Source organism: Diuraphis noxia, unplaced genomic scaffold, assembly GCF_037042655.1.
Source record: "Diuraphis noxia isolate RWA-SAM2 unplaced genomic scaffold, SU_Dnox_SAM2 contig0001, whole genome shotgun sequence".
Taxonomy (NCBI): Eukaryota; Metazoa; Arthropoda; class Insecta; order Hemiptera; family Aphididae; genus Diuraphis; species Diuraphis noxia.
This window is the reverse complement of record NW_028301711.1, coordinates 94,205,014-94,228,239: the sequence shown is the minus strand read 5'-3', so window position 1 is coordinate 94,228,239 and position 23,226 is coordinate 94,205,014. Positions and strand designations below refer to the sequence as shown.

Sequence of the window (23,226 nt, the reverse complement as noted above, 5' to 3'; positions counted from 1 at the left end):
TATATAAATATACACATTATATAGGCTCTGGGGGGGATATATCCCCCTCATCCCCCCTTAATTACGCCCCTGCGTTATAGGATGCGGTCACCGGCCGGTTTTTATATAGTCTTTATATTATAAAGTTTATCTTTTATAGATACACTCTAATCTTTTTCTTCGGTCAACATTTTATCTTTATTGTCTTATACACAGATAACAATACTTCGAAATTTTGTAAAAGTATGTGCTCAATAGCTCAGTACGTCATTTATTGCGCGACACCACAATTTATATGTTAAACACTCAATATGTTGGCAAAAGATTTTTATTTAATTATTACTAGTGAAGAATCAACCACGAGTTTTTTAATTGGCAAAAATGTCGCGGCAAATAATGAAAATGCCCAATGTCTAAGCGTGGAAGTGGTATGAATTTATACCTACCTGGCTACCTACGTAAGGAGAGGTGAGGAAAGGAGAATTTTACGTTGCAAGTGAAAGGGATGTCAAACAACACAAAGCTTAAGGTGAGAAAATTCTACTTATATATTCATTTAGCTTATTTTATCATAATTGTGTGTACTATTATAGGAAAGATAGTGCTTTTTTCGACAAACAAATTTTTTACCAGGTATGATATAGGTATTTATTTGCGGTAGACTGCATACTATATTCGTAAATTACCGGTAGACCACATACTATATGACAGCCACAAATATTTAAAAGGAAGTTAAATTGTATTCAATATTTATGTTACAAGGACGTCGCACCTGCAGCTCTCTGTAATACGCATGTATAATACGGAAAATTTTCGTTTACTAGTCTCAATATAGCATGCAGTTTTAGTTTCAATACAAGAGTAAATTAGCCTATTAAACAATTTAAAGGTTATATTATTATGCAGGTGCCTACGCAGATCTTTATTGATACTATTATTTTTTTTTAAATAAGTATTATGATCATTTTAAAATGTACATTTTCAAAAATGTCATGATTTATTTAAAAATAATATTAATAAACGCATACGTGATAATGATCAATAATGATCTCACATTTAAATTGTATTATATGTCAATTCACTTTAATATTAAAACTATCAAAACTAACAGGTCACTAATCACTACTGAAACTAGAGAACGAAAATTTGATATGTCATACGAGCATAAAACGAAAACAACACCGTAGATGCGACGTCCTCATCTTAAACTTTGTTCATAGATCGAGTTTTTATTTAATGATTCTTATTGATGCTTGATTTTTATAATTTTTGAACTTCTACAATATTTAAATATGATATGATATTCATTAAATGATTATTGTATCTACCTATATATTACCTATATAAATATCAAAATTAATTTTTACATAAGGCGGCGAATTTATTTTTATATTTAGGTTGTTTTTAAAGTATATAACGTACATTGCGTTATATGTATATTTCGTTTTTATTTTGGAAATGTTAATTATTATTCATTATGTTGTACACAATACACAGCTATCTTTGTTATACTGTTGCCATATTTTAGCATGTTCTACAGCATGTGCAATGTGCACCTATTATACATCAAAATAATATTATTTAATATTTTTCATTGTTGAACATTCAACATTCACCTGAGCTTGAAAATGATAGTTCTCTGGGATAGTAAATTGTATATATTTATGCTTCCTTTAAAATCTAAACACAAATTTATCAATTTATCGATGATTGAATAAAGGGTAGAAACTTTTAAACAATCCATACAATTTGTGGGTTTTTTTTAAATATACGAATCATTAAAATAAAATAATTGATAGTTAAATGCATTTATTTAATAAATCACAAGATAAACAGTACCAAATTTACACATTTAAGAGTTTGTTTTCATATTAAATATTGGAAAAATTACCATAAAATTTTACTGGTAAAATTATTAAAAAAAAAAAAACAATGTTGTTTTAATATTTAATTCTTTTTATAATATTATGTTTTTAAAACTAATAGAACTAATTTATTTTCTAGTCCCAAAGCATTTGTCCACTTATGCTCCCCCCCACCAAAAAAAAAAAACAGCGCTTATACAAAACATATGGATGTCCAATGTAAAAGATTAATTGATCTTACATTAAATTTTAAAAAATCACTTAACATTTTAAATTTTTTCTTCAAAATTATATTTAAACTTAAATAAATAGCTTGGATTGAACAATATTGATCACAAAAAAAAAAATAATAAGATTAAAATAAAATTAAAGAATATAAATATAGATTATTTAATGTGCTTTAACTGTAGGCTGTAGAACATATTTTTAGTTACCCAATGAAATTTGGTTCCTTACAAGAAGTTCCAATAATTTCCCAAGTGATAACTTTTCTTTATTTAACTCTGTGAGAACACCTTCTAGTCCATTAAGCTCAGCAATTTGATTTTCTAAAATGCTATTTATACGATCAAAATCTGCATGAGTGACTACTCTTGGTGTAACAGCACAAGACGGACGATTTTGACCATTAACCACTGTATTAGCAGCTTTAACTGACGAAATATCACGTGACTTACGGTTCTGAACGACAATCCCTTTCTTAGTGCAATTTTTTGATCTTCCTAGAACAGAAAAATAATGTTTATCTCGTAATATGTATTTATTTTCTGCTACTGACATTGATACAATCAACAACCTATCGGAATGATATTTTGAATTTCTATGATTATTTTCCACAGTAATATGTTGTTAGTATAATATAATATGTACTTATAATAAGTTCAAAATATTAACTAAAATAGATTTCCTACATACATAACAGCAGCTATTGATAATGGATAAACCATAGGTAATATTAAAAAGGAGTCTTTCTCAAAATTTTAAATATTATTTACATAATATGAATAATTTGGATAGGATATTATGAATAATATTATGAATAAATCTAACAATAATAATTTAAATTACATGTGGTGATAAATAAGATTTAGATGTTTAACTTTTGTTTAGTATTTTTTATGCTATACAGGATGTAACAGGAAAACCTGATCAAAAAAAAAAAAAAAATATGCTAATTCAATGTATGACAAAAAATGTTAATATTATATGATAAGTAAATAATTTAAGAAATATACTCTTGTCAGAAAATTCTCAAAAATCATATTTTTTAAATATTTATTACGTTCCAAATTAATTTAACCAAAAAAGTATTGAATTTTAAAAAAATTCTAAAAAATAAACTACTTGACTTAAATAAATCTATTTACCATAAAAATTTTTCTTGTAATCAGATTCATAAATAGGCTGTTTTGAATTTATCCAAACATTTTTTTATAAAATTTTAATTTTTTTATTTTCAGTACTAAAAATGTGTCATACATGTAGCGCTAGGGTACTAGGGTAACAAAAAAATAAATAAATAAGTAAATAGAAAATATTAATTTGAACAAAAGTTATTCCAAAAATCAGTTCTATCTGTTACACCTTGTATACTACAGATGAGTGACTTAAAGTTACTAGAGAGCTAGACCAAAACTGAAAAATTAGGTCATATAATTTTTTTCCCAGCAAAATTGGTAATTAAAACATGATGTTATTGCAATTAGAATAGATCATTTTAATATTAGTAGGTCCATTTAATTTTTTCTGTATCATTGCATTTATTCCATTAATTAATACTTAATTTGTTATTATTATAATAGTCTATATTTCTATTGTATTATATTATTGTTAATAATTTTTAAGTAAATACTACTTTTTGTAAAACAGTGGGAATAGGTAAGATGGTTTCAAATAAGTAATAGCTTAATATTTTAAATTAGTCACTGCATGATATACTAAAATTTATAAATATAAAAGTCCCCATGAATAATGTTTTTGAATTTCAATGAAATAATACTAAAATTGTTATTCTTTGTTTAAATATTAAATTTCATCCAAATTTTAACTTTAAATGTCTGTAGTAAAAAATTATGGTAAAGCATCAGGTGTCAATTTCGTCTACAAAAATATATTTTATGGGAGTAATGATCCGGTTTTAACTCATTAGGCACAACTAGAGGCCAAACATTGGGGGTTCTAATTATGCAGGTGAAACAAAACCGTACGGGCTACGCCCTTACACCCCAAGTACCATACTTCAATTTTATAATAACTACTACCAATCTTAAATGCATTATAAAAACATAAGCACACTAATATTTACCTCATAAATACATTAGGTATATTAACTATATTATTATTTAGGTGATTCAAATAATGACCTAGTATAAACAGATAAATAATATTTTTTTTTAATCAGTGATGTCAAAATAATTATACAATTTACATTTTTAGCAGTCACTTACATGAAGCACAATCTATCTCAAAGATTAGGTAATAATACTATGTTTACATATAATATACAATATTATATATAATATGTAATATACTATTTTATACTAAATACTAATACTATTTTTCTTTTATTGGTGGAATTGGAATATATTTCCAATATTTTTGAAGAAGTAATTTTATTAACAACATCTCTTTCAATATTTAAACAACCTTACGTAAAACAAAAAAAACTTTTTCATATGATTTTTCCATTTTTGGTGTTTTTGATCTGGAGGTGCTAAATTAAAGGCTGGGGGTGTTGAAGCACCCCCAAGCACCCCCTAATTGCGCCTATGTTTTAACTATGGAGAGTAATATTCTACAGATCACACTGAACTGTGTTATCAATATTTTTATCTCAAACTTAATATAAGTCTTCAAAAATAATACAATTTTAAGTTTATTTTTACAAATTATATAACACCATTATTTGAAATAAAATAAAAAAATCAGAGCTCAATGTAATCCATAGAAATGCTTTTTCTTTTTGCATAAAAATATTTTCATCAAAATCCATCAGTTCTTCTAGGTCAGTGAATTATTCAAATGACCTTTATTTTTGACACAATACAGAGTATCCAGCAGTAAATTAGTGGAAAAGTATTATTATTAAGGTGATAACTAAAATATAAAATATAATTTTAAAATTTTATAGGACTGCAGAAAATTTTAAAAATTGGTACTAAATCCCTCATTTTTTAGAGTTTTTGGTTACAATAACAACTACTTATGAGAAACATTGTTTTAAATTTTCAATCCTTCTTTAAAAAAAAAAATTGGGTAATTTATAAATTTTTTATCAAAATTCAATTTTATACAGTAATGAAAAACACCAAGTTTGCGTAGGTATACAGGTACCTATACTTAATATTTTTAAACTGCTATTTAAATAACTTATTACAAACTTTTTATTACAATTTTAAGCTGATTATTAGGTAGGCAAAACATTTTTTATTGATATTTATAGAAAAAAAACTAATAAATTTTAAAAGCCTATAAATAGCTCAATAAGAATAAAAATATTTATAAAACCATACCCTCTGCTATACTCTAAAACAGCGGTTCCCAACCTGTGCACCGCGAGCTCATTTAAGGGGTGCCACAGCTCATCCGAGAATGAATAAAATTATTAAATTATATATTAAAAATTTATTGTAGTTGAAAAGACAAAAAATTATTTTACGTACAAAACTACTAAGAATACTATCTGTATATTCAATATCAAATATAGTATTTCTAATATGTGTCGAATAATTCAATAATAGATAAAAACAGATAAAAACATTGCCAAACTTTCCAAAAATAAGCTGCCTCAAATATCTCATTAATTATTAGTTTTTCACTATTAAAACAGATTTTTTTTTTTAATTTTGACAATAAAATTATTTAAATCAGTTATGAATGAAAACTAGTGTTTATTTTTATCACGTTTCTCGTGATATTCACAGAAGGGGACCTAACAAAATTTCTAAAAACAATAGGGCACCGCCTGCTAAAAAGGTTGGGAACCGCTGCTCTAAAATATATTCACCACTGATTTATCCTTAACCAACCATACACTCTTTTCTTTTCATTTGCTAATAACACAGCAATACTTATGTAAAATATAACTTCTGATATCACAACTCAAAATTTATAAATAAATCTTAATAAAATAGAATCCTGGCCCCGAAAACTAGAAAATCAAAATCATTGACAAAAAAAGTGAACTTTTCCCTAAACAAAATTGAATCCCCGTCACTAAAATGCAATAACGATTCCACTTCACAAATCAACTAAATACTTAAATATCACTCTGAATAAGAGATTAACCTGTTCAAATCACACCAAGTAGAAACGCTAACAACTGAACTCTCACCTTCATCTTCTTAGACCTGTACTTAAATCTAACTTACCTAAGTCTTAAAAAAAAATTTCTATTTTACAAAACAATCATCAAGCTAGTATGGTTATACAGAATCCAAATTTGGGGCACAGCAAAACCCTAAAACTTATCACTGGTGCTTAATGGCAGTGGCATAAATTGGGCTAAATTATTAGGGTTCCAATCAGTTTCAAGATTAGACACTTTTGGCTAAAAGTGGCCTAAGCCTTTCATACACCCTAATTTTTTTTTTATTTTTCTAAATATAATATCATAAGAAAAAGAACACAATCTCAATAAAATTATTTTAACCTTAAACATATGTAGTATCTATTGGTAACTGCAGGTATGTTTAATGAATATACAACATAAATAGGGTATATTATTAATTACCGTCAATATAATATGTATAATGTTCTTAAACAATATATGAATACATAAAATACAACAGTTCTTTTAATCTAGACTGTAATAAATAATTGTATCAAACTTGCTCAATAATAATATTCTATTACCTAGTAAATTAATTTACAGATCAAATATAAATTGTTTTATTTGTCAAAATTGTAGTTTTAATATAATATAAATCAGTAATATATCTTAACGGCTACATTAAACTTAATGCATACAAATCAAAAGTTATAGGTATATGAATTTAAAGTAAAAATAGATGCTTACTTTCGATTTTGATATTTTTACAAGAAATTTGTGTATTTTAGCAAGCTTAAGAAACACTTTTAATTTTGCATTGCTCGCGGGATAAGAAATAAATACAAGTGTCAAAAAATAAATGAATATGGAAAAAGACAAATAATAATTTTAATTTATAAACATACAATAGTGAAACACGTTTTCACTATTAATATTCAGCTACCATTGAGACTTGACTCTGCCGATCACAATACAGTAGGGTCTCGATTATCCGAACACAGGCTAATCCGAAAGACGCGGTAATCCGAACGGGCTTGAGAATTATCTTATCGCCATAATATGTACATACTACATAATATGTACATATTATGTATGTATTTATAAATAATATTTTCCGGTAATAAAGTTTTTCAATTATGTGGGACAAGGCTACCAATTCATAACGGGAACCAATGTACAAAAAAAAATCAATATTTTAAATGGTAAAGTTCATAATTAATATTAATATTTTTATGTATTCAATGTCTTTTGAAATAACGAGTTTTTACACGATTAATACAAATAAAAATAAAATTTCATATTTTAAATAAAAATAAAATTGATGTTTTTTTTTTAAGCCATAGGTAATCCGAACAAATCGCTAATCCGAACGACCCCTTTCCCCAATCTCGTTCGGATTATCGAGACCCTACTGTAAATACATATTGGTAGGTATATTAATAGAAAATGGTCAAAAACAAAACTATAAGAAAATGTTGAAAGTATAAAATATAATAATAATTTCAGTGGTTTAAAACAAAATCAAAAAATTTGTTCTCAAAATATAAATTAGTTAATTAATTAAATAATTATTGATATTTTAATTTTTTGAAAACTAAAATCGTGATTTTTGAAGTCACAAAAAGACAGTCTTGCAACTCTATAATATTTTCAGAGGTCACAAATGCGACCTCGTGCGACCCCCAGTTTACGCCACTGTTTCATGGTACATAACAAATGCAGCCCGTCATAATAACGTATAAAAGCAAACAATATACGAGCATGCTATAAGTTACTACAATAGTTTCCACTCTAAATGAACTAAACACATAAACCTCTTTATTAAAAATATGCCATCAGTAAGATGTAGACATGTAGTAACATTATTACAAATGTTTGTCGACTAAAAAAAACTAATTTAGAGACCTTCTAAAATAGGAAAAAACATGATTTAAAAAAAAGTAATTAGAGTTTCTGTTAATGTATGGTCTCATCTTCGAGTGGTTCATGTTTTTGTACATACTCATCTTGTAATCCTTATCACTAATTATTTTTAACTTGTAGGCAGATGTATTATATTGAAATAGAAAAAAAATCATACCATACTTTACATACATAGAAGAAACTGACGTTAACTGTTAAGCTGTAATAATTTTATATTGGTAGCTTTAAATAAAAAAAATAAATATCTAACGTCAAAAAATGTCAAAACTTATCTGACACTCATAAAAATTAATTTGATATTTTGGTAAACATATTTTATTGTTGATAAAGGAAGAACATTTGTGGAATCTTGTACTACATTTTTAAATCTTAGATATGAAACCAAATATTATGAATTTTATTAACATTTGAAACAGATAATTTTTAATTTTAGCTTTTGGTTTTTGAAGACCACCAGAGCTAGAGATATACCTATGCCATATGCATTGCACACCCAATCATAGCAGCACTGATCACAATCAGTGCTCGAATTGGGAAATTGAAAGAAAGGGAACTCAAGTATAAATTCAAAAAACAGCGTTCCAACTGAACATTTATTAAGAAATAACCCATGGAGGGCTTTGCCCCCCACACTTCCTTAATTACAACCACAATATCACTATATTTTCATTAGTTTATATATTTAATTTCTCTAAATATTAATATTTAAAAATAATAATAATATATTGAATAAAATAAAATTCTCCAACACTTACAAGTTTATTTTATTTTTTACAGTGCCTATTTAATATTTTATAAGATTGAATAAATACAAAATAAAAATATTCATTGGCATTTAATACCACGTACTGGCGTACCGATACATTCTTTTAGGAAAATGTAGTATGGAAACGCTATTTAAAATCAAAAGGTAGTATAGGAGCTGAGTTACCATGCGCTCCCCCCCTCCAATTCGAGCACTGATCACAATAATAACACTTAATTACTTCAAAATGTCTAAAGACCAAAAAACACTGAAACATGCACTAAAAGATAAGATATGCAATTAAAATTGTATAACTTATTATTAATAAATTATTATTAATAAATAATGGAAAATTATCAAAATATACAAAACATGCAACAAAAGTTTGATAGTTTAAATTGTTATACCTATCATAAAAAAAAAACTTTGTGGTCACTTAGCTTCAGTCGATCAGTCGATTAGAATAAATATTCAAATTTATACTAAATTCTAATCAATACTCTATAAATTACTAGTACTTATATGTAATTACCTAATATGAACATATTTTATATTCCTGTAGGTATAGATCAAAATGATGTACATTAGAAATTGTCCACTCACTAATGACCTATGGATAGTCCCTCCCATTCTTAAGAGGACGCTACACCCGCATGTATTGTCTCCGTCTTACAAGTGCGTAACATTGCAAAAACTGTTTCGCGCGGGAAAGAACCGAGAAGGCTACAGCTATAAGAAACGAAATTTTCACCACATAATAAGGAGAACATTTACTGTGCAACGTTGTTTTCAATTTTTCGATATCACAAATAGAAAAAAAGTTCTTATTGTTTCAAAATGCATTATTTTTGCATTTTTCAAAATCGAATAACTTTTTTTTTCAGTTCTAATATCAAAAAAATAAAAACAACGTTGCACAGTCGAAATTCCCTTTTATCTGTGGTGAGAATTTCGTTTTTTAGTTATGAATGTAGCCTTCTCGGTTCTTTCCCGCGCGAAACAGTTTTTGCAATGTTACGTACTTGTAAGACGGAGACAACACATGCGGGTGTAGTGTCCTCTTAACATGATACATGGACTACATGAAGTATACATAAATGCTGAATATGCAAAAAATATGACCACTGCTTAGGTCACTTATGATTAAAAAGTAATCATATATTATTGTAATATAATATAATAATATTTTAAATCGCTGTCAGTGTATAAACACTAAAGCATCTATAACCACAAAGGTGAAAAATTCATTGTTAGTATAGGTAATTGTCAAACCATATCTTATAATAATAATAATTGTAAGAAAAATGTTTACTACCTTTCACATTTTTTAATGGCAGCTTTGTTGTTTTAACAATGCCATTTCCAAAAATTGTTGGTATCGCATCAGGATAAAGTACACGCCTCTTTAAACCAGACTTGAAACATGTTGGCTTAAAGTGTAAAGAACATATCTTGCGGTTTGGTAAAATGTCTTTATGGGATAATCTACACTGGTTGAGCCAAATCTGCCGTTTTTTCGGACACGATGGAAATCTAACAAAATAAAACATAAATCATTATACTGGAATGTTTTTGTCCCCGTACAATATTGTAATTATTTACTTACACGTGTAATGACATTTTGGGAATGGAATATTTGAGCACTGGTTTCAAACACAAAACGCAAACTTTGGACATTTTCAATGATTTTACAATTAAAACTATCGTAACAATAAGAAACCGTTGTCTATTGCGATGACGCGATTAACTGATTAGTACGGTACACTATGAAGTCGTAGTTTGGTAGATCGTCGATTCGGCTTATTATGAATTACGGTTTTGAATGCTTTGATCTAGACGACTTGTTCTTTTGAGCGGCAACAGGCAAATGATAACGTCTCGCACGATACAAAATGTATACAAGCGTCCATAGTTATCATTTAATAGTTAGGTTAGAAAAATAACGGAAAATAATACCGACGTGGTATGTAACCAATAACCATAGAACTACACAGTTTATTTATTGGTTATAAATGCTAGATAGTACAGAAACCGTTCACCAGAGAGCATTTCGCGCGACAGCGACGGTGATGTTCTAACTGAGGATAATACCGTTGCGTTGCGCTGCAATCGCCCGGTTCGTAAGTAAGCTGTTATGAATCGGAACACGTTATATGATTAAGATAAGGAAGGTAGTTCGGTTTCAGAACGACTGACAAAGACAACTGCTGTGCTTGCCGTTTGCTGCTGGAAGAAAATATTTTAATATTTTTGCCTCAGTTTATCATTATTTGTTCCGCAATTATTTTATGTTTAATCGTGGTTCTGAATAGTAGATGCAGCCGACAGACGATACGGATAAAACATATTAATAGGAATTAGGTATGTGTATCATTAATTCATGAAGCTTTATGCTGATATTATATTATACATAAATATTTTTTCTAGTATAGTAATTTTGATTATTGAAAATGACTTAAATTTTGGTTTACCAGGTCTGATGATTGTTGACCTTTTTTGGAATTTACGTAATTCAATGATTGATGGTACAATTAGAATTTCTTGGTAGGAAGACCAAAGAAGAGATTATCTACGTGAGTACATACCATACTGACAATTTCAAAAGAATAAAAATTGCGATGTTCATGAGCCTATAATTAGTATAATTTCAAGTCTGGCCGACAGATTCTAATTGCCCCATTGGTCTTGAACCAGTTGAAATACGAATGTTTCAGTATAAAAAATTTAACCAAAATTCATGAGAAGTGGTATTGAAATTTTCTTCTAATTCATATTTTAACATATTCTATACTGAATAAAATGTTCAAAATATTTTAAATTTGTTCGAGCTTTTTGTAGACATTTAAAAATTTTGGTTTTTTTTTAAAATATCAATAATAAAATACACTGGGTTTGGAAGTTCGAATGGTAATACAAAATTTCTCAAAAGTAGTTCATTCTGTAAGTAAAATACTAAAATATATAAGCACGGCTTTTTATACACTTTTTAGACTAAAATGTAATTTTGGACTAAAAACTCCCAGATTTTGGTGCAGTTCGAAAATCTAACAGTTCGTAACATCTCTAATTTTAGTGTGACATTTTGATGAAATTGAATATTTTAACGAAGAATAACAATTTTAGTTATTTTGTTCTATTAAAAAATGTTACTCGTGAGTACTTACTTAAAACTTTAAATATATTGTTACATTTTATACACACAAGGAAATTTTTAAATGCAAAAATTAATACTGTATCGTTACTGTGTGATAGTATAGATAAATATCTAATTGTTTTAATATCTTATATAGCATAAACACCATTAATATAATTTTTATCGTGTTAAAATAGTCAATACTCAATAATATGTGTCTATCTATAGATGTAGAATGTAGATAGCCAAGGCTAAGAACATCTTATTAAAAAAAAAAATAATAAAATAAATTTTACTTTCCTATTATACGATTACAATTATTAATTATAGCGACTATCACGAGATTACAACAATTAATTATAGCGACTATCACCCAAGACTACCACAATAGCTGAATGATTGATGCTGTAGTGATAATAATTATTTTACCGATGTTAATTATTTTTGTTCTTGTTCGATGACAACATAGGCGCCCGCAGAAATTTTTCTAGGGGGGGGGGGGCAATGTTAGGATTTGAGGATAAATATTATAATTTTACAAGGTGTTTTAAAATAACAACCTTTTATATTATACTCGTATACAATATATTATATTTTATTATATTACCTACAACTTATTTTATACTTTAAATTTGTTGTTTAGTATATAGTAATTTATCTTAAAACATTCAATTAAAAAAAATATTTTGAAAAAGCCAGGGGGGCAAATGCCCCAGCTTGCCCCCTGCGGGTGCCTATGGATGACAATAACGATAATATTATTTGTTGTATTATTATTTTATGATTTTCATTGGCTCTATGCCAAGCGTGGCGTATATGGTATACAGCTTATAAAACATATATAAGATATAAGAAATTGTATTTATGTGTATTGAAATCTATTCTTTATTTCATTTTTTTAAGAGGACGCTACACCCGCATGTGAAGTCTCCGTCTTACAAGTGCGTAACATTGCAAAAACTGTTTCGCGCGGGAAAGAACCGAGAATGCTACAGTTATAACTAAGAAACGAAATTTTCACCACATAATAAGGAGAACATTTACTGTGCAACGTTGTTTTCAATTTTTCGATATCACAAATAGAAAAAAAGTTCTTATTGTTTCAAAATTCATTATTTTTGCGTTTTTCAAAATCGAATAACTTTTTTTTCAGTTCTAATATCAAAAAAATAAAAACAACGTTGTACAGTCGAAATTCCCTTTTATCTGTGGTGAGAATTTCGTTTTTTAGTTATGATTGTAGCCTTCTCGGTTCTTTCTCGCGCGAAACAGTTTTTGCAATGTTACGTACTTGTAAGACGGAGACAACACACGCGGGTGTAGCGTCCTCTTAATAAAATTTGAATGTGGCCATATCCACAATACCTACGTATTAAAAAAATATTAAAGAATTAAATATGATTTTTTAGAAAAAATAAAAACAAGGTAATCTGTGATGATAGGAAAGTGGACAAATTTTGATAGTCTTAGACAATAGGATTTTGATATTTCACAAAACAACCAAGACAGTTAGGATAACGGAGGGAGTCTTGGGTGGTAGTCACGATAATAGACGTAGTCACTTGTCTCGTATAACAGAAAAGTACCAAATAAATTAATTAATGGGTAAAAGCAATAAATCTTAAAGTACTCTAAGTCATATAGGCCGATGGATTTTCGTTCAGTTCAGTTCAAAAGATTAAGAACAATATAACAGAAAACCCACCAGATTAAGCATAAAAACTGCAATATTGAATATTGCCATTTTCAACTTTGAACTAGCATATATACAAAACATATTATTTAAATAATTCAAAATATGATACGAGTTAAAAGTATCCTATAAAATTATTGGCATATTATTTATATCCATATTATAAAATAAAAAAAACTTTTCCTTAAGAAATTTTTTTTTACGCACTGTGGCACGACTATAAGTGATTATTATTATTATTATCATCTATATCTTATTTTAATTATCTTATAATTTCTGCCAATGTTAAATGTTTAAAACGTATCTATTACAGTTAGTATATTATGGATAAAATTAATATTTATTTCACCAAAACTAATTTATTAATCGATAAAATTGTTGATATGGCTGGGCTGAGCTCGTGACTTGCGGATCGTTTAAGTTTGGTATCATAATAATACGTGAAAATAATGAAATATACAATTTCGGAAATGTGAATAAGGTTACTTTACATAAAATATTCTTTGCTCAATCGTGTTTTACCGAAATATAACACTTCTAATTTCTATTCGTGATTTTAAAATTACTTTTTTTAGACCTTTAATAAATATGGTTACATTAAACTTCTGTATGTGATTATGAAATTAAAACATTTTACTTTATTTCCTACTCGCATGTTAAATTTTCGTGTATTATATTAAATTATAAGTAAGGTAATTCTTAAATATGGAAGTTTGTTATGGATAATTAATAATCATTATAATATGAACAGAACAATATATAGTAGCGTGTACATACAATTGTATATACATTTAAAAACAATGTTCATAATGTTTTTATAGTTTTTATCAAATAAATCACTTTTATTTTTAACAATGTTAATAATATTATCTTCAACATCAATATAATTTTCACTATAGAAATAAACGAGAGTGCCTCTTATTTTGATTTGTTTTAACGCTGCCTGTCGTGGCTAACCAGGAAACGTGCCGAAATTTTGTCTGCCACGGATATATAAAAGTGTAGGTGCTAGGTACTCTGTCTGAAATGGTGCTGAGTTAACATCAAATTAATTTTCATATAAAATTATGAATAAATAAATAAAAACTAGATTAGTATACAATTAATAAATACAACTCACAGATAACAGAAACAAATTACAACAACTAGCCAATGCGACTAGCGATATTATTAATAATAATTGTCCAAAATTTATCTATTGATAAATATAGACTATAGTTATGTATTTCTAAAATCTACTGGTAAATTACAAGTATTATTGTGTATTATTATTTCTCAAAAAATTAAAATAATTTCAAAGTTAATTTGACCAAGTATTGAAATGTTTTTCAATATAATTAAATATTATAACTAAATATGCGTAGTGCCTATATTTAAATTAATGAAATGTTTGTCTATTATTATTTATAACAATTATTAATTACGTATTTAGTTATAATCTAAAACTTTAACGCTAGTTACTTTGTGTTACTGACAAATAACAATGCTCTTTGCAATTTACAATTTTTTATGTATTTTATTAAAATAAATTGTAATATGTTTGTTTGTTTAAATATCATAAGTTATTGTACCTGAGTATAATTGTTGTAAACTCAATGTATCTATTTGTTTTCTAATTAATTTACTAACTAGTTTTTCTTGTTTTAATTAAATTCATTGATCCACCGATATTTTTGTTTTCATATACATAGATATTATTTTATAACCGAAAAGATTAGGTATATATCTTTAAAAGTTTGTCAACTCAATATTTGTTCCCTTTCTCACGCCCACGCCACGCGTGAGAATAATACTTTTAAGGCTCTGACATAATCATAGTTATTTTAGATTCTGAGCGGAGCGATGAATGTATTGATTTTACCATGATGTGTTTTTTTTTTTTTTTTGTGTCTCATCACGTTTTGGGGCAGAAAAAATGCTTCGATTTTTGACTTCAGTACCTCGTTCGATCAGAAAGTGAATCTAGTTGGTACTTTGGGGGGTCAAAAGTAAAAAATTCTTAATACTTTTCTAAATAATTGAGAAAAACAAACTAAAAATTAAGGGTAAAACGGGAAATTTTACGCACACTCATTTTTCGACAAAATTGATTTTGATTTTTGATGTAACTTTAAAACAAATGACCATAGATACATGCATTTTTCACCTAATGTTTATATAAGTATATTCTATCCACCATGCAATTTTCAAAAAATTTCGACTTAAGTTGAACTATTCATAGGCATTTCAAATTTTCGATCATTATTAGTTTTTTTAAAATTAATATCGATAAAAATTTATTTGTTAGGCAGAAAAGCTTGAAAATTTAATACAAGGCTCTTAACATATTGTTACAATAGCAGTTGAAAAATAAAAGAAATTCATAGTCACAATTTTTTTTTATAAGCATTCAAAGTTTGAATTTTGACAAAATACGTAAAAATCACGAAAATTCACAAATTATTTTAAGCTAGAAATTCATAAAAGTTTTTCTTTTTAATTCTAAGATTTGAAAATTTAATACAAGTCTCCTAACATATTTTTACAATAGAAGTTGAAAAATAAAAGAAATACATAGTCACAATTTTTTTTTATAAGCATTCAAAGTTTGAATTTTTACAACATATTACGTAAAAATCACGAAAATTCGTAAATTATTTTATGCTAGAAATTCATAAAAAATTTTCCTTTTATATTTAAGATTTGAAAATTTAATACAAGGCTCATTATATATTTTTACAATAGCAATTGAAAAATAAAAGAAATATATAGTCACAATTTTTTTTTATAAGCATTTAAAGTTCAAATTTTGACTAAATACGTAAAAATTACGGCAATATTCAAATTATCTTAGATAGAAATTCATAAAAGTTTTCCTTTTTAATTCTAAGATTTGAAAATTTAATACAAGGCTCCTAACATATTTTTACAATAGCAGTTGCAAAATAAAAGGAATACATAGTCACAATTTTTTTTTTAAGCATTCAAAGTTTGAGTTTTGACAACATATTATGTAAAAATCACGAAAATACAGAAATTATTTTAAGCTAGAAATTCATAAAAAATTTTCTTTTTATATCTAAGATTTGAAAATTTAATACAAGGCTCATAATATATTTTTACAATAAAAATTGAAAAATAAAATAAATGCGTAGCCACAATTTTTTTTTACAAGCATTCAAAGTTTGAATTTTGACAACATATGTAAAAATCACGAAAATTCGCAAATTATTTCAAACTAGAAATTCATAAAAATTTTTCTTTTTAAAACTAAGATTTAAAAATTTTTAATAATCTATAATATATCCTAGACAGATAAACCGTCTTCGCTCAGAATCGTTTTTACCCGCTTTTTTATTAATGGTGAAGAGGGTTGTTCTGATATACAGTAGGTTACAAGTAGGCCTCTGTAATCAACGGTGTTCAATTTGAATTCAATGATATAAAATCATTGTACAAGAAAAACGATTCTAAGTGAAGGTCTGTAAGCTAATAATATTACGAAATATATTTGATGTATTATTGTGATTAAAGTAATTTGTTTTACTATTAGGCATTAGCCATTAGTTAATCAATAGGTTAAATTCATTTATGCGAAAAATATTCAGTGTTGGGTAAATTACTTTTAAAAAGTAATAAAGTCACTTTACTCATTATCTAGAGAGAAATGTAATAAAGTTACTTTATTCGTTACTGTAATAAAATTGTAATGAAATTACTTTACTTTTCAAATTGAAAAGCAACTCATTACTTTCTCGTTACAAAAAAAATAAATATTTTTTTTATATTTCTTAACAATATTATCATCGTGCCTGGTAATAATGTTAGGTACTAGAAATACATTACCTATAGTAAATAGATAAAATTTGAAAAAGAAATCAATATAATACAATATTATTATTTTATATTTATTATAATTCTAATGAAATTACGTAACGCGTTACTTTTGTTACGTTACTACCCAACACTGAAAATATTACATTTGAATATGCCATTGTAGTGTGTATAAAATATAATAATATAGTTTAAAAGTTTAATATACCCACGAATAGTAATTTTAAATTAAAACTAAAACTAAAGTCGTTACTCTCCTTGGTTATAATATTATGTAATTTTGTCCAAATTTGAACTTAAAATATCTGTGGTAAAATAATTGTGTTTTTAGTTTTGATTTTTTGTATGAAGTCATTTATGATAACCATTGTTTTAAATTTTTAATCCTTAGCAATACCTAAAAATTGATTATTTTATTATTTAACTTTCTGGAAGACTTGTTTTGGTAAATATAGGAATACTTAAGGAGAATCTTGAATTCGATTTTCAAATCTTGGATATACAAAATTTTTTTTAATTTCTAACTCGAAATGCTATCGTCACTGCCATCGATTTTCGGGGATGCTCAGCATAAATTGATTTACGTCAAGCAGCCACGTTTTCTTTTGTTGAGTATCCACGTCAGTCCTTGTATTGATACCAACCCAGGTGTCTACCCTTTCTTTGATTCTGTTTTTGTAAATGTTTGTAGTCAATAAATATTTCTAATTTATCGTTTGATTATAGCTAAAAAAAATTACCTACTTATTTATTAAGAATGGAAAGTCCAGCGATACGTTGTCGGATTCAATTTAACAAAATAATGTCTTCAACAAATAAGCAACAAAAAATCCCGCATTCTTATATCATTAAAGTGAGGACAGCAGTACAAAGATTGAGAAAACACAAATGCGATAATCTGAATTTAAAACGCCTGGCGGTATATGCTCAAAGTAATTACTATTAAAAAAATTTTTTTTTTGTGACTAATATATTATTTGGTTTATTAGAACGTATCTTAATCATTTTGGAAAATGTAATATCAAGTGCAATGACGGGCAATAAAAAAAAAGTTAGCATTAATGATCTCGAATCGGCTTTTCAAAAGGCAAATTTTAACACAAGAATTAGATTAATTACTAAGAAACAAGCTATCACAACTACCAAAGCAAGCACTGGCTCAATTCCTAAGGCAAGATCTAGCACAATTCCAAGATCTTCTCCACATAATGTAAGATATTTATTAATATTTTTTAAATTTAATTAAGGGAATTCAATACCGGTTGTTTTTAAGGAGCTTAATATTGTCAATTTTCTATACTCTATATTATAGTAAACAAGTTGGGGAGTATGTATAAAATGCGTCGTGCTGGAACGATTAGAATGGTAAGATCACTGTGATTGGTCTACAGAGAATGAGATTGCGCATACGCAACCACTACGCATTTTCGTCCTAATTTTCGCCAAACTTATTTTGAATTGAGTGGGTGGGTCATGAAAAAAGTGTTTTGCTTACATATTTTTGGCTCTTTTCCCGTAGTCCACCATGTATATATGTATACTGCACAATGCACTTGCATGCCAATAACGCACCTACGAAATTCGTTGAATAAATATTATTTATTTTGTATTTTTAGTAAATTTCTTCAATCGTATTAAATAACTTAATTACTCAATGATATGTCTGATAACATAATTGAATTTGTTATAATAACAAAGTTTTCACGAAAACGACTTTCTTACATTTTTAAATAGTTCTTTTCACTTCGATATTATTAACATTTTAAAATTCTTAACGGTCTTCATTAAAAAAATAAACTCATTTTGAACGGTTTAGGTTTAGTTCAATTTAAAAAAAAGTGGTTGAGTAATTTTCAAGTAAATTTCGTATTTCATTAAAATTTTAAGGAGGACAGAATTTTTAACATCTATGTATGCGGGGAGGCTTTTATGTTACATGATTAAATAGCTATATGTTTTTGGGGGTATATATTAAATCATTTTGAGACAATATTTAAACAAGCTGATATTATGTCATAGTTTCATGCACCCTAAAAATTATTCTCCATAATTTTTTATAATGCGTAATTTTAATCAATGATTATCTGTAAATCTGTTTTGTCTATGTTGTGCATGAATTATGAGCAAGAGATATAAAACAAACAGTGTGCTGAAGATGTTATCCACTTAAATATTTTCATTAAATAATGATTGTTATTAGAGAAAAAAAATCTTATAATTATAAATATTCAACATATTATAAGTTGGTTAGATTGGCGACCCGGGTAACCACCGAACCAGTGATGCCCACATGGCCACACGTTCGGTTTAGGGTGGGAGTATGACACGGTACGCATTGAGCAAGTACTAAAAGTACAAGCCGATAGCAACCCGTTTACACTTTTCTCTACCGAACACAGTGTTACTCCGGTCTAAGTGGCAGAATATCGAGATTAACATGATAAGACACCGCGGCCCATTGTTACGCATCGCTAGTCCGACACTCCGACGCGTGATTCGTGGGTTCAAATCTCGTACCGTGCGTAATTTTTTCATTTAATTTTCGATATTTCTCAAGACCGGCCACAGCATTTTTGGTCACGTCAGGACAACTTATATAAAATACGTAATATAATTTGTAGTTCGTCTCTATACAGGGGCGGCTTAAGGCGTAGGCGACGTAGGCACAAGCCTACGGCGGCATTAAAAACATTATTTTTTAAAAGGCGGCATTTTTTGACATGAAGAAACACGATTAGTATACAGGGGCGGCAAAATTAAGTTTTGCCTACGTATAAACAATCACTAGAGCCGGCCCTGTCTCTATAGGTATTGTTTGTTAAATCTACTACAGTATTAGAATTAGATAAATATAAAATTAAATCTTGTTATACAATTTAAATATACAAATAATTTTAGCACTAAAATAAGATTTATATTTAATTTTAGCTGAGTTACCTATTTTATTATTTTTACTTACAACTATGACTTAAACTTTACAATAAGCAACATAATAATTATTTACCAATACTTATTTAAATTTTACTGTTCAGATAAAATTTTATTACAATTTGTTTATACATAGAAATATAGTTGCTAGAATAAGTAAATAAATATTTAAAAGGCTGATATACCATTTCTATAAATACGTATGAAAATACCAGTGTTTTTAAATATTATAATTTATATAATTTGTAGAAACATGTTAGAGCAAGTAATAGATCACTTAAAACTGTTTTAGTAGTTACATAATATTATTATCTTTTGAGATCATTGTTTTATTAATTTTTTTATGCATTATTTATAGAATGCTGTACAAGACGTTAATATGATCGAAACTCCAGGTTATGAATTAACGAATGATGTGTTATCTCATATCATTCAAACACAGTGTAATTACATTTATTAAATTTAATTTTGGTGCATCTAAATCGTGTGAAATGTAAATAATTTTATAGAATGCATATAAAAAATTAAAATATTGTGTCAATGTTTATTAATAATATGCTGAAATATCTATGACGTGGCTGTCAGTTATAATATACAGATAAAAAATATCTTTTAATTAACTAGCATACTTTTGATAGTTACAGCAGATTTAACTACACATTATATAAATGTTAATCTAATTTATAGTCCATATCTATCAAAATTGTATTAAAAAACTATGTAAACGATTATTTCATAAAAAAGCGTTTGAAATTAATACTTTTGTTTATAAATTCTTCGAAGACCAATAATTTTAGTTTTTAATTACTAATTTAATATGACTTTTGTTTTACATTTTATTTATAAACAGGAGTTCATGCAATTTGGATGTCACCTTAAATCTACTATGTTATTATTTTTTTATTTACTATTCATAATAATAATTATTATTTGTAGTTAATCAAAAAATTGATGATGTTTTGCCTAAGTTGGATGATTTAGACATAGAAGAAGTTATTGAACATTTACAAAACAATCACGACAAACAAGACAATCTAGAAAATAAAGACGTTACTACATATAAATTTAATGTGGATTCTTTACTAAACGACCCTTATACATTGTAATGTATTAAACAATTAATTTATTGAATTTTTATTTTGTTATCGTTGTATGTGTATCATTTGTTTTCATACATTTAAAAAAATGTTTGGTTCCTAATGTATTAAACAATCATTTTTTTTTTGTAATATATTTATAAAAGAAAGAGTTATCATCTGTTTATTTTGTAAACAATTTTATTACTTAGGTACTCTATGTATATTTATACTTTTATAACATTTTCTTGATTTTTATTTTATACTCCTGAAAGCCTAAATTTAACTAACTTTCATTTAAATGTTTTAAACATTGTATATATAATATAGCAATAGTAATAATATGATAACATTTTAAATTCAATTTAGGCTTGCAGAAGCACATTGTTATTTATTTTTATATGGATTGTCATTAGGTTTGGATCATGATTTAGCTTATTTAATTTTTATGCGTGAATGTTGATACTACACCTATATGTGAGTTGTCGCGAAGATGTTCTTTGTACAATGTTTTTGTAGCATTCGACTAATCGACTTTCGTGCAGTATACAATATATCCCACGACAAATATCTACCATAATATTTATTGTGTTAATTATAATTTGTGTCTTATTATCTACCGTGTTAATGTATTATACACGGATATAGATACTTTGGTTGCACATCGCCCTATATTGGATCACAGCGCTGCGCTGCGCGGCATCGAATGTTCTTATTAAATCTGACAAAAAGTCGCGTACCTACTTCTAATAGTGTACAGGTACACTATTTACTAATTAATTACATACTTATTTTAGAAATACAGTTTAACGAGCAAATCGATCGACATAAATAATGGGATAAATAGATTATAGAAAAAATATAACAACCGGCTCATTAAAACCAAATATTTATTTTATAAATTCGAAAGTTTCAACTTTTAAAGTTATTAAAATCATTGTGTATAGAAAATTTCTTTTACCCATTAAACATGGGTGGCTGTTCACTCATTGGCTCTATGACGTCACGCGGGAATTCCCTTTTATCGTCAATATATGTGATGTAATATGGGAGTATATTTAAGTTTATACATTATTATTAGTATTTTTTATTGAAATTAGGAGTTTGACTTATTTAAGTTTTTTTCATAATAATATTATTTACGCTTGTTAACCCCAAAATATGAAAAATATACAAAACAAAATTTAATATTTGTCTGATTTTATTTCATTGGTAAAAAAAATAATTATTGTATGGTTCTCACGTATTACAGTGGTAGCCGTGGTGGCAAAATTAAGACATACACAATTTCACAGCCATGTCATCGCGGTGGCGCCGCCAAGAAGAAAGTATTTACCGTCACCGCTGCAGCGTATGGTGACCTTAACTTGAGCTGCAATGTGCGAGACTTAAAGAAAAAATGTGTAAAAACCATAAACGCCATTGACACGCTTGACGATTCTACACAACATATCCCTAACATTCCACTGTTTATATTCCACTTATATAAATTTAAAGTGAAACATTAATTTTTAGATAACTTTACTTGTTAATTTGAGTGCCTATAATAAGTCGTATATTTATTATTAAAAATAATTTTTTAAATCAGTTGATCCTTTTGAGGAAAAATATATATATTCCTAATGTAGATCTTAAGAGGACGCTGTTGTACCCGTCATATAAGTGCGTTGAGTACCAAATTTACGCTCAACAGCTCACGTCTAGTTCTATTAGTTTAAAAATTAAAGTGAATCGACATCTTATAATATTTAATGGTAAGAACATTGTGTTCGTATGATAGGTTGTTTACAATAGTTTGGTT

At 27.1% G+C, this 23,226-nt stretch overlaps 2 protein-coding genes across 5 annotated transcripts; one reads left to right on the top strand and one right to left on the bottom strand.

Moving 5' to 3' along the window:
- Nucleotides 1-234: 234 nt before the first annotated feature.
- LOC107164361 (uncharacterized) lies at nt 235-22,359 on the top strand. Of its 4 annotated transcripts, none has more exons than XM_015512157.2 (7): nt 235-508; nt 10,969-11,143; nt 11,257-11,355; nt 18,148-18,353; nt 18,411-18,631; nt 20,708-20,792; nt 21,286-22,359. In XM_015512157.2, exons 4-7 carry the CDS (start codon nt 18,179-18,181, stop codon nt 21,453-21,455), a joined length of 651 nt encoding a protein of 216 aa, XP_015367643.1. In that variant the 5' UTR covers nt 235-508; nt 10,969-11,143; nt 11,257-11,355; nt 18,148-18,178; the 3' UTR covers nt 21,456-22,359. The 4 variants fall into 4 exon arrangements, with proteins under 4 accessions (XP_015367643.1, XP_089074295.1, XP_089074296.1 ...); XM_089218169.1 differs by having other exon boundaries at nt 10,958-11,143; XM_089218170.1 differs by lacking the exons at nt 10,969-11,143; nt 11,257-11,355.
- LOC107164362 (uncharacterized) lies at nt 1,772-10,748 on the bottom strand. The gene is made up of 3 exons (XM_015512158.2): nt 10,389-10,748; nt 10,098-10,315; nt 1,772-2,566 (listed from the first exon to the last, which is right to left on the bottom strand). The coding sequence occupies exons 1-3, from the start codon at nt 10,457-10,459 to the stop codon at nt 2,271-2,273; spliced, it is 585 nt and encodes a 194-aa protein (XP_015367644.2). The 5' UTR covers nt 10,460-10,748; the 3' UTR covers nt 1,772-2,270.
- Nucleotides 22,360-23,226: the final 867 nt, after the last annotated feature.

What these genes read in the sequence shown, in the direction of transcription:
- LOC107164362 (XM_015512158.2), bottom strand. Translation starts at nt 10,459, where the DNA reads ATGTCCAAAGTTTGCGTTTTGTGTTTGAAACCAGTGCTCAAATATTCC. An exon ending in CCCAAAATGTCATTACACGT is followed by an intron (nt 10,316 to 10,388) that starts GTAAGTAAATAA and finishes TTATTTTGTTAG; the next exon opens with ATTTCCATCGTGTCCGAAAA. An exon ending in GCCATTAAAAAATGTGAAAG is followed by an intron (nt 2,567 to 10,097) that starts GTAGTAAACATT and finishes TTTCTGTTCTAG; the next exon opens with GAAGATCAAAAAATTGCACT.
- LOC107164361 (XM_089218170.1), top strand. Translation starts at nt 18,179, where the DNA reads ATGGAAAGTCCAGCGATACGTTGTCGGATTCAATTTAACAAAATAATG. An exon ending in CCTGGCGGTATATGCTCAAA is followed by an intron (nt 18,354 to 18,410) that starts GTAATTACTATT and finishes TTGGTTTATTAG; the next exon opens with AACGTATCTTAATCATTTTG. An exon ending in TCATATCATTCAAACACAGT is followed by an intron (nt 20,793 to 21,285) that starts GTAATTACATTT and finishes TATTATTTGTAG; the next exon opens with TTAATCAAAAAATTGATGAT.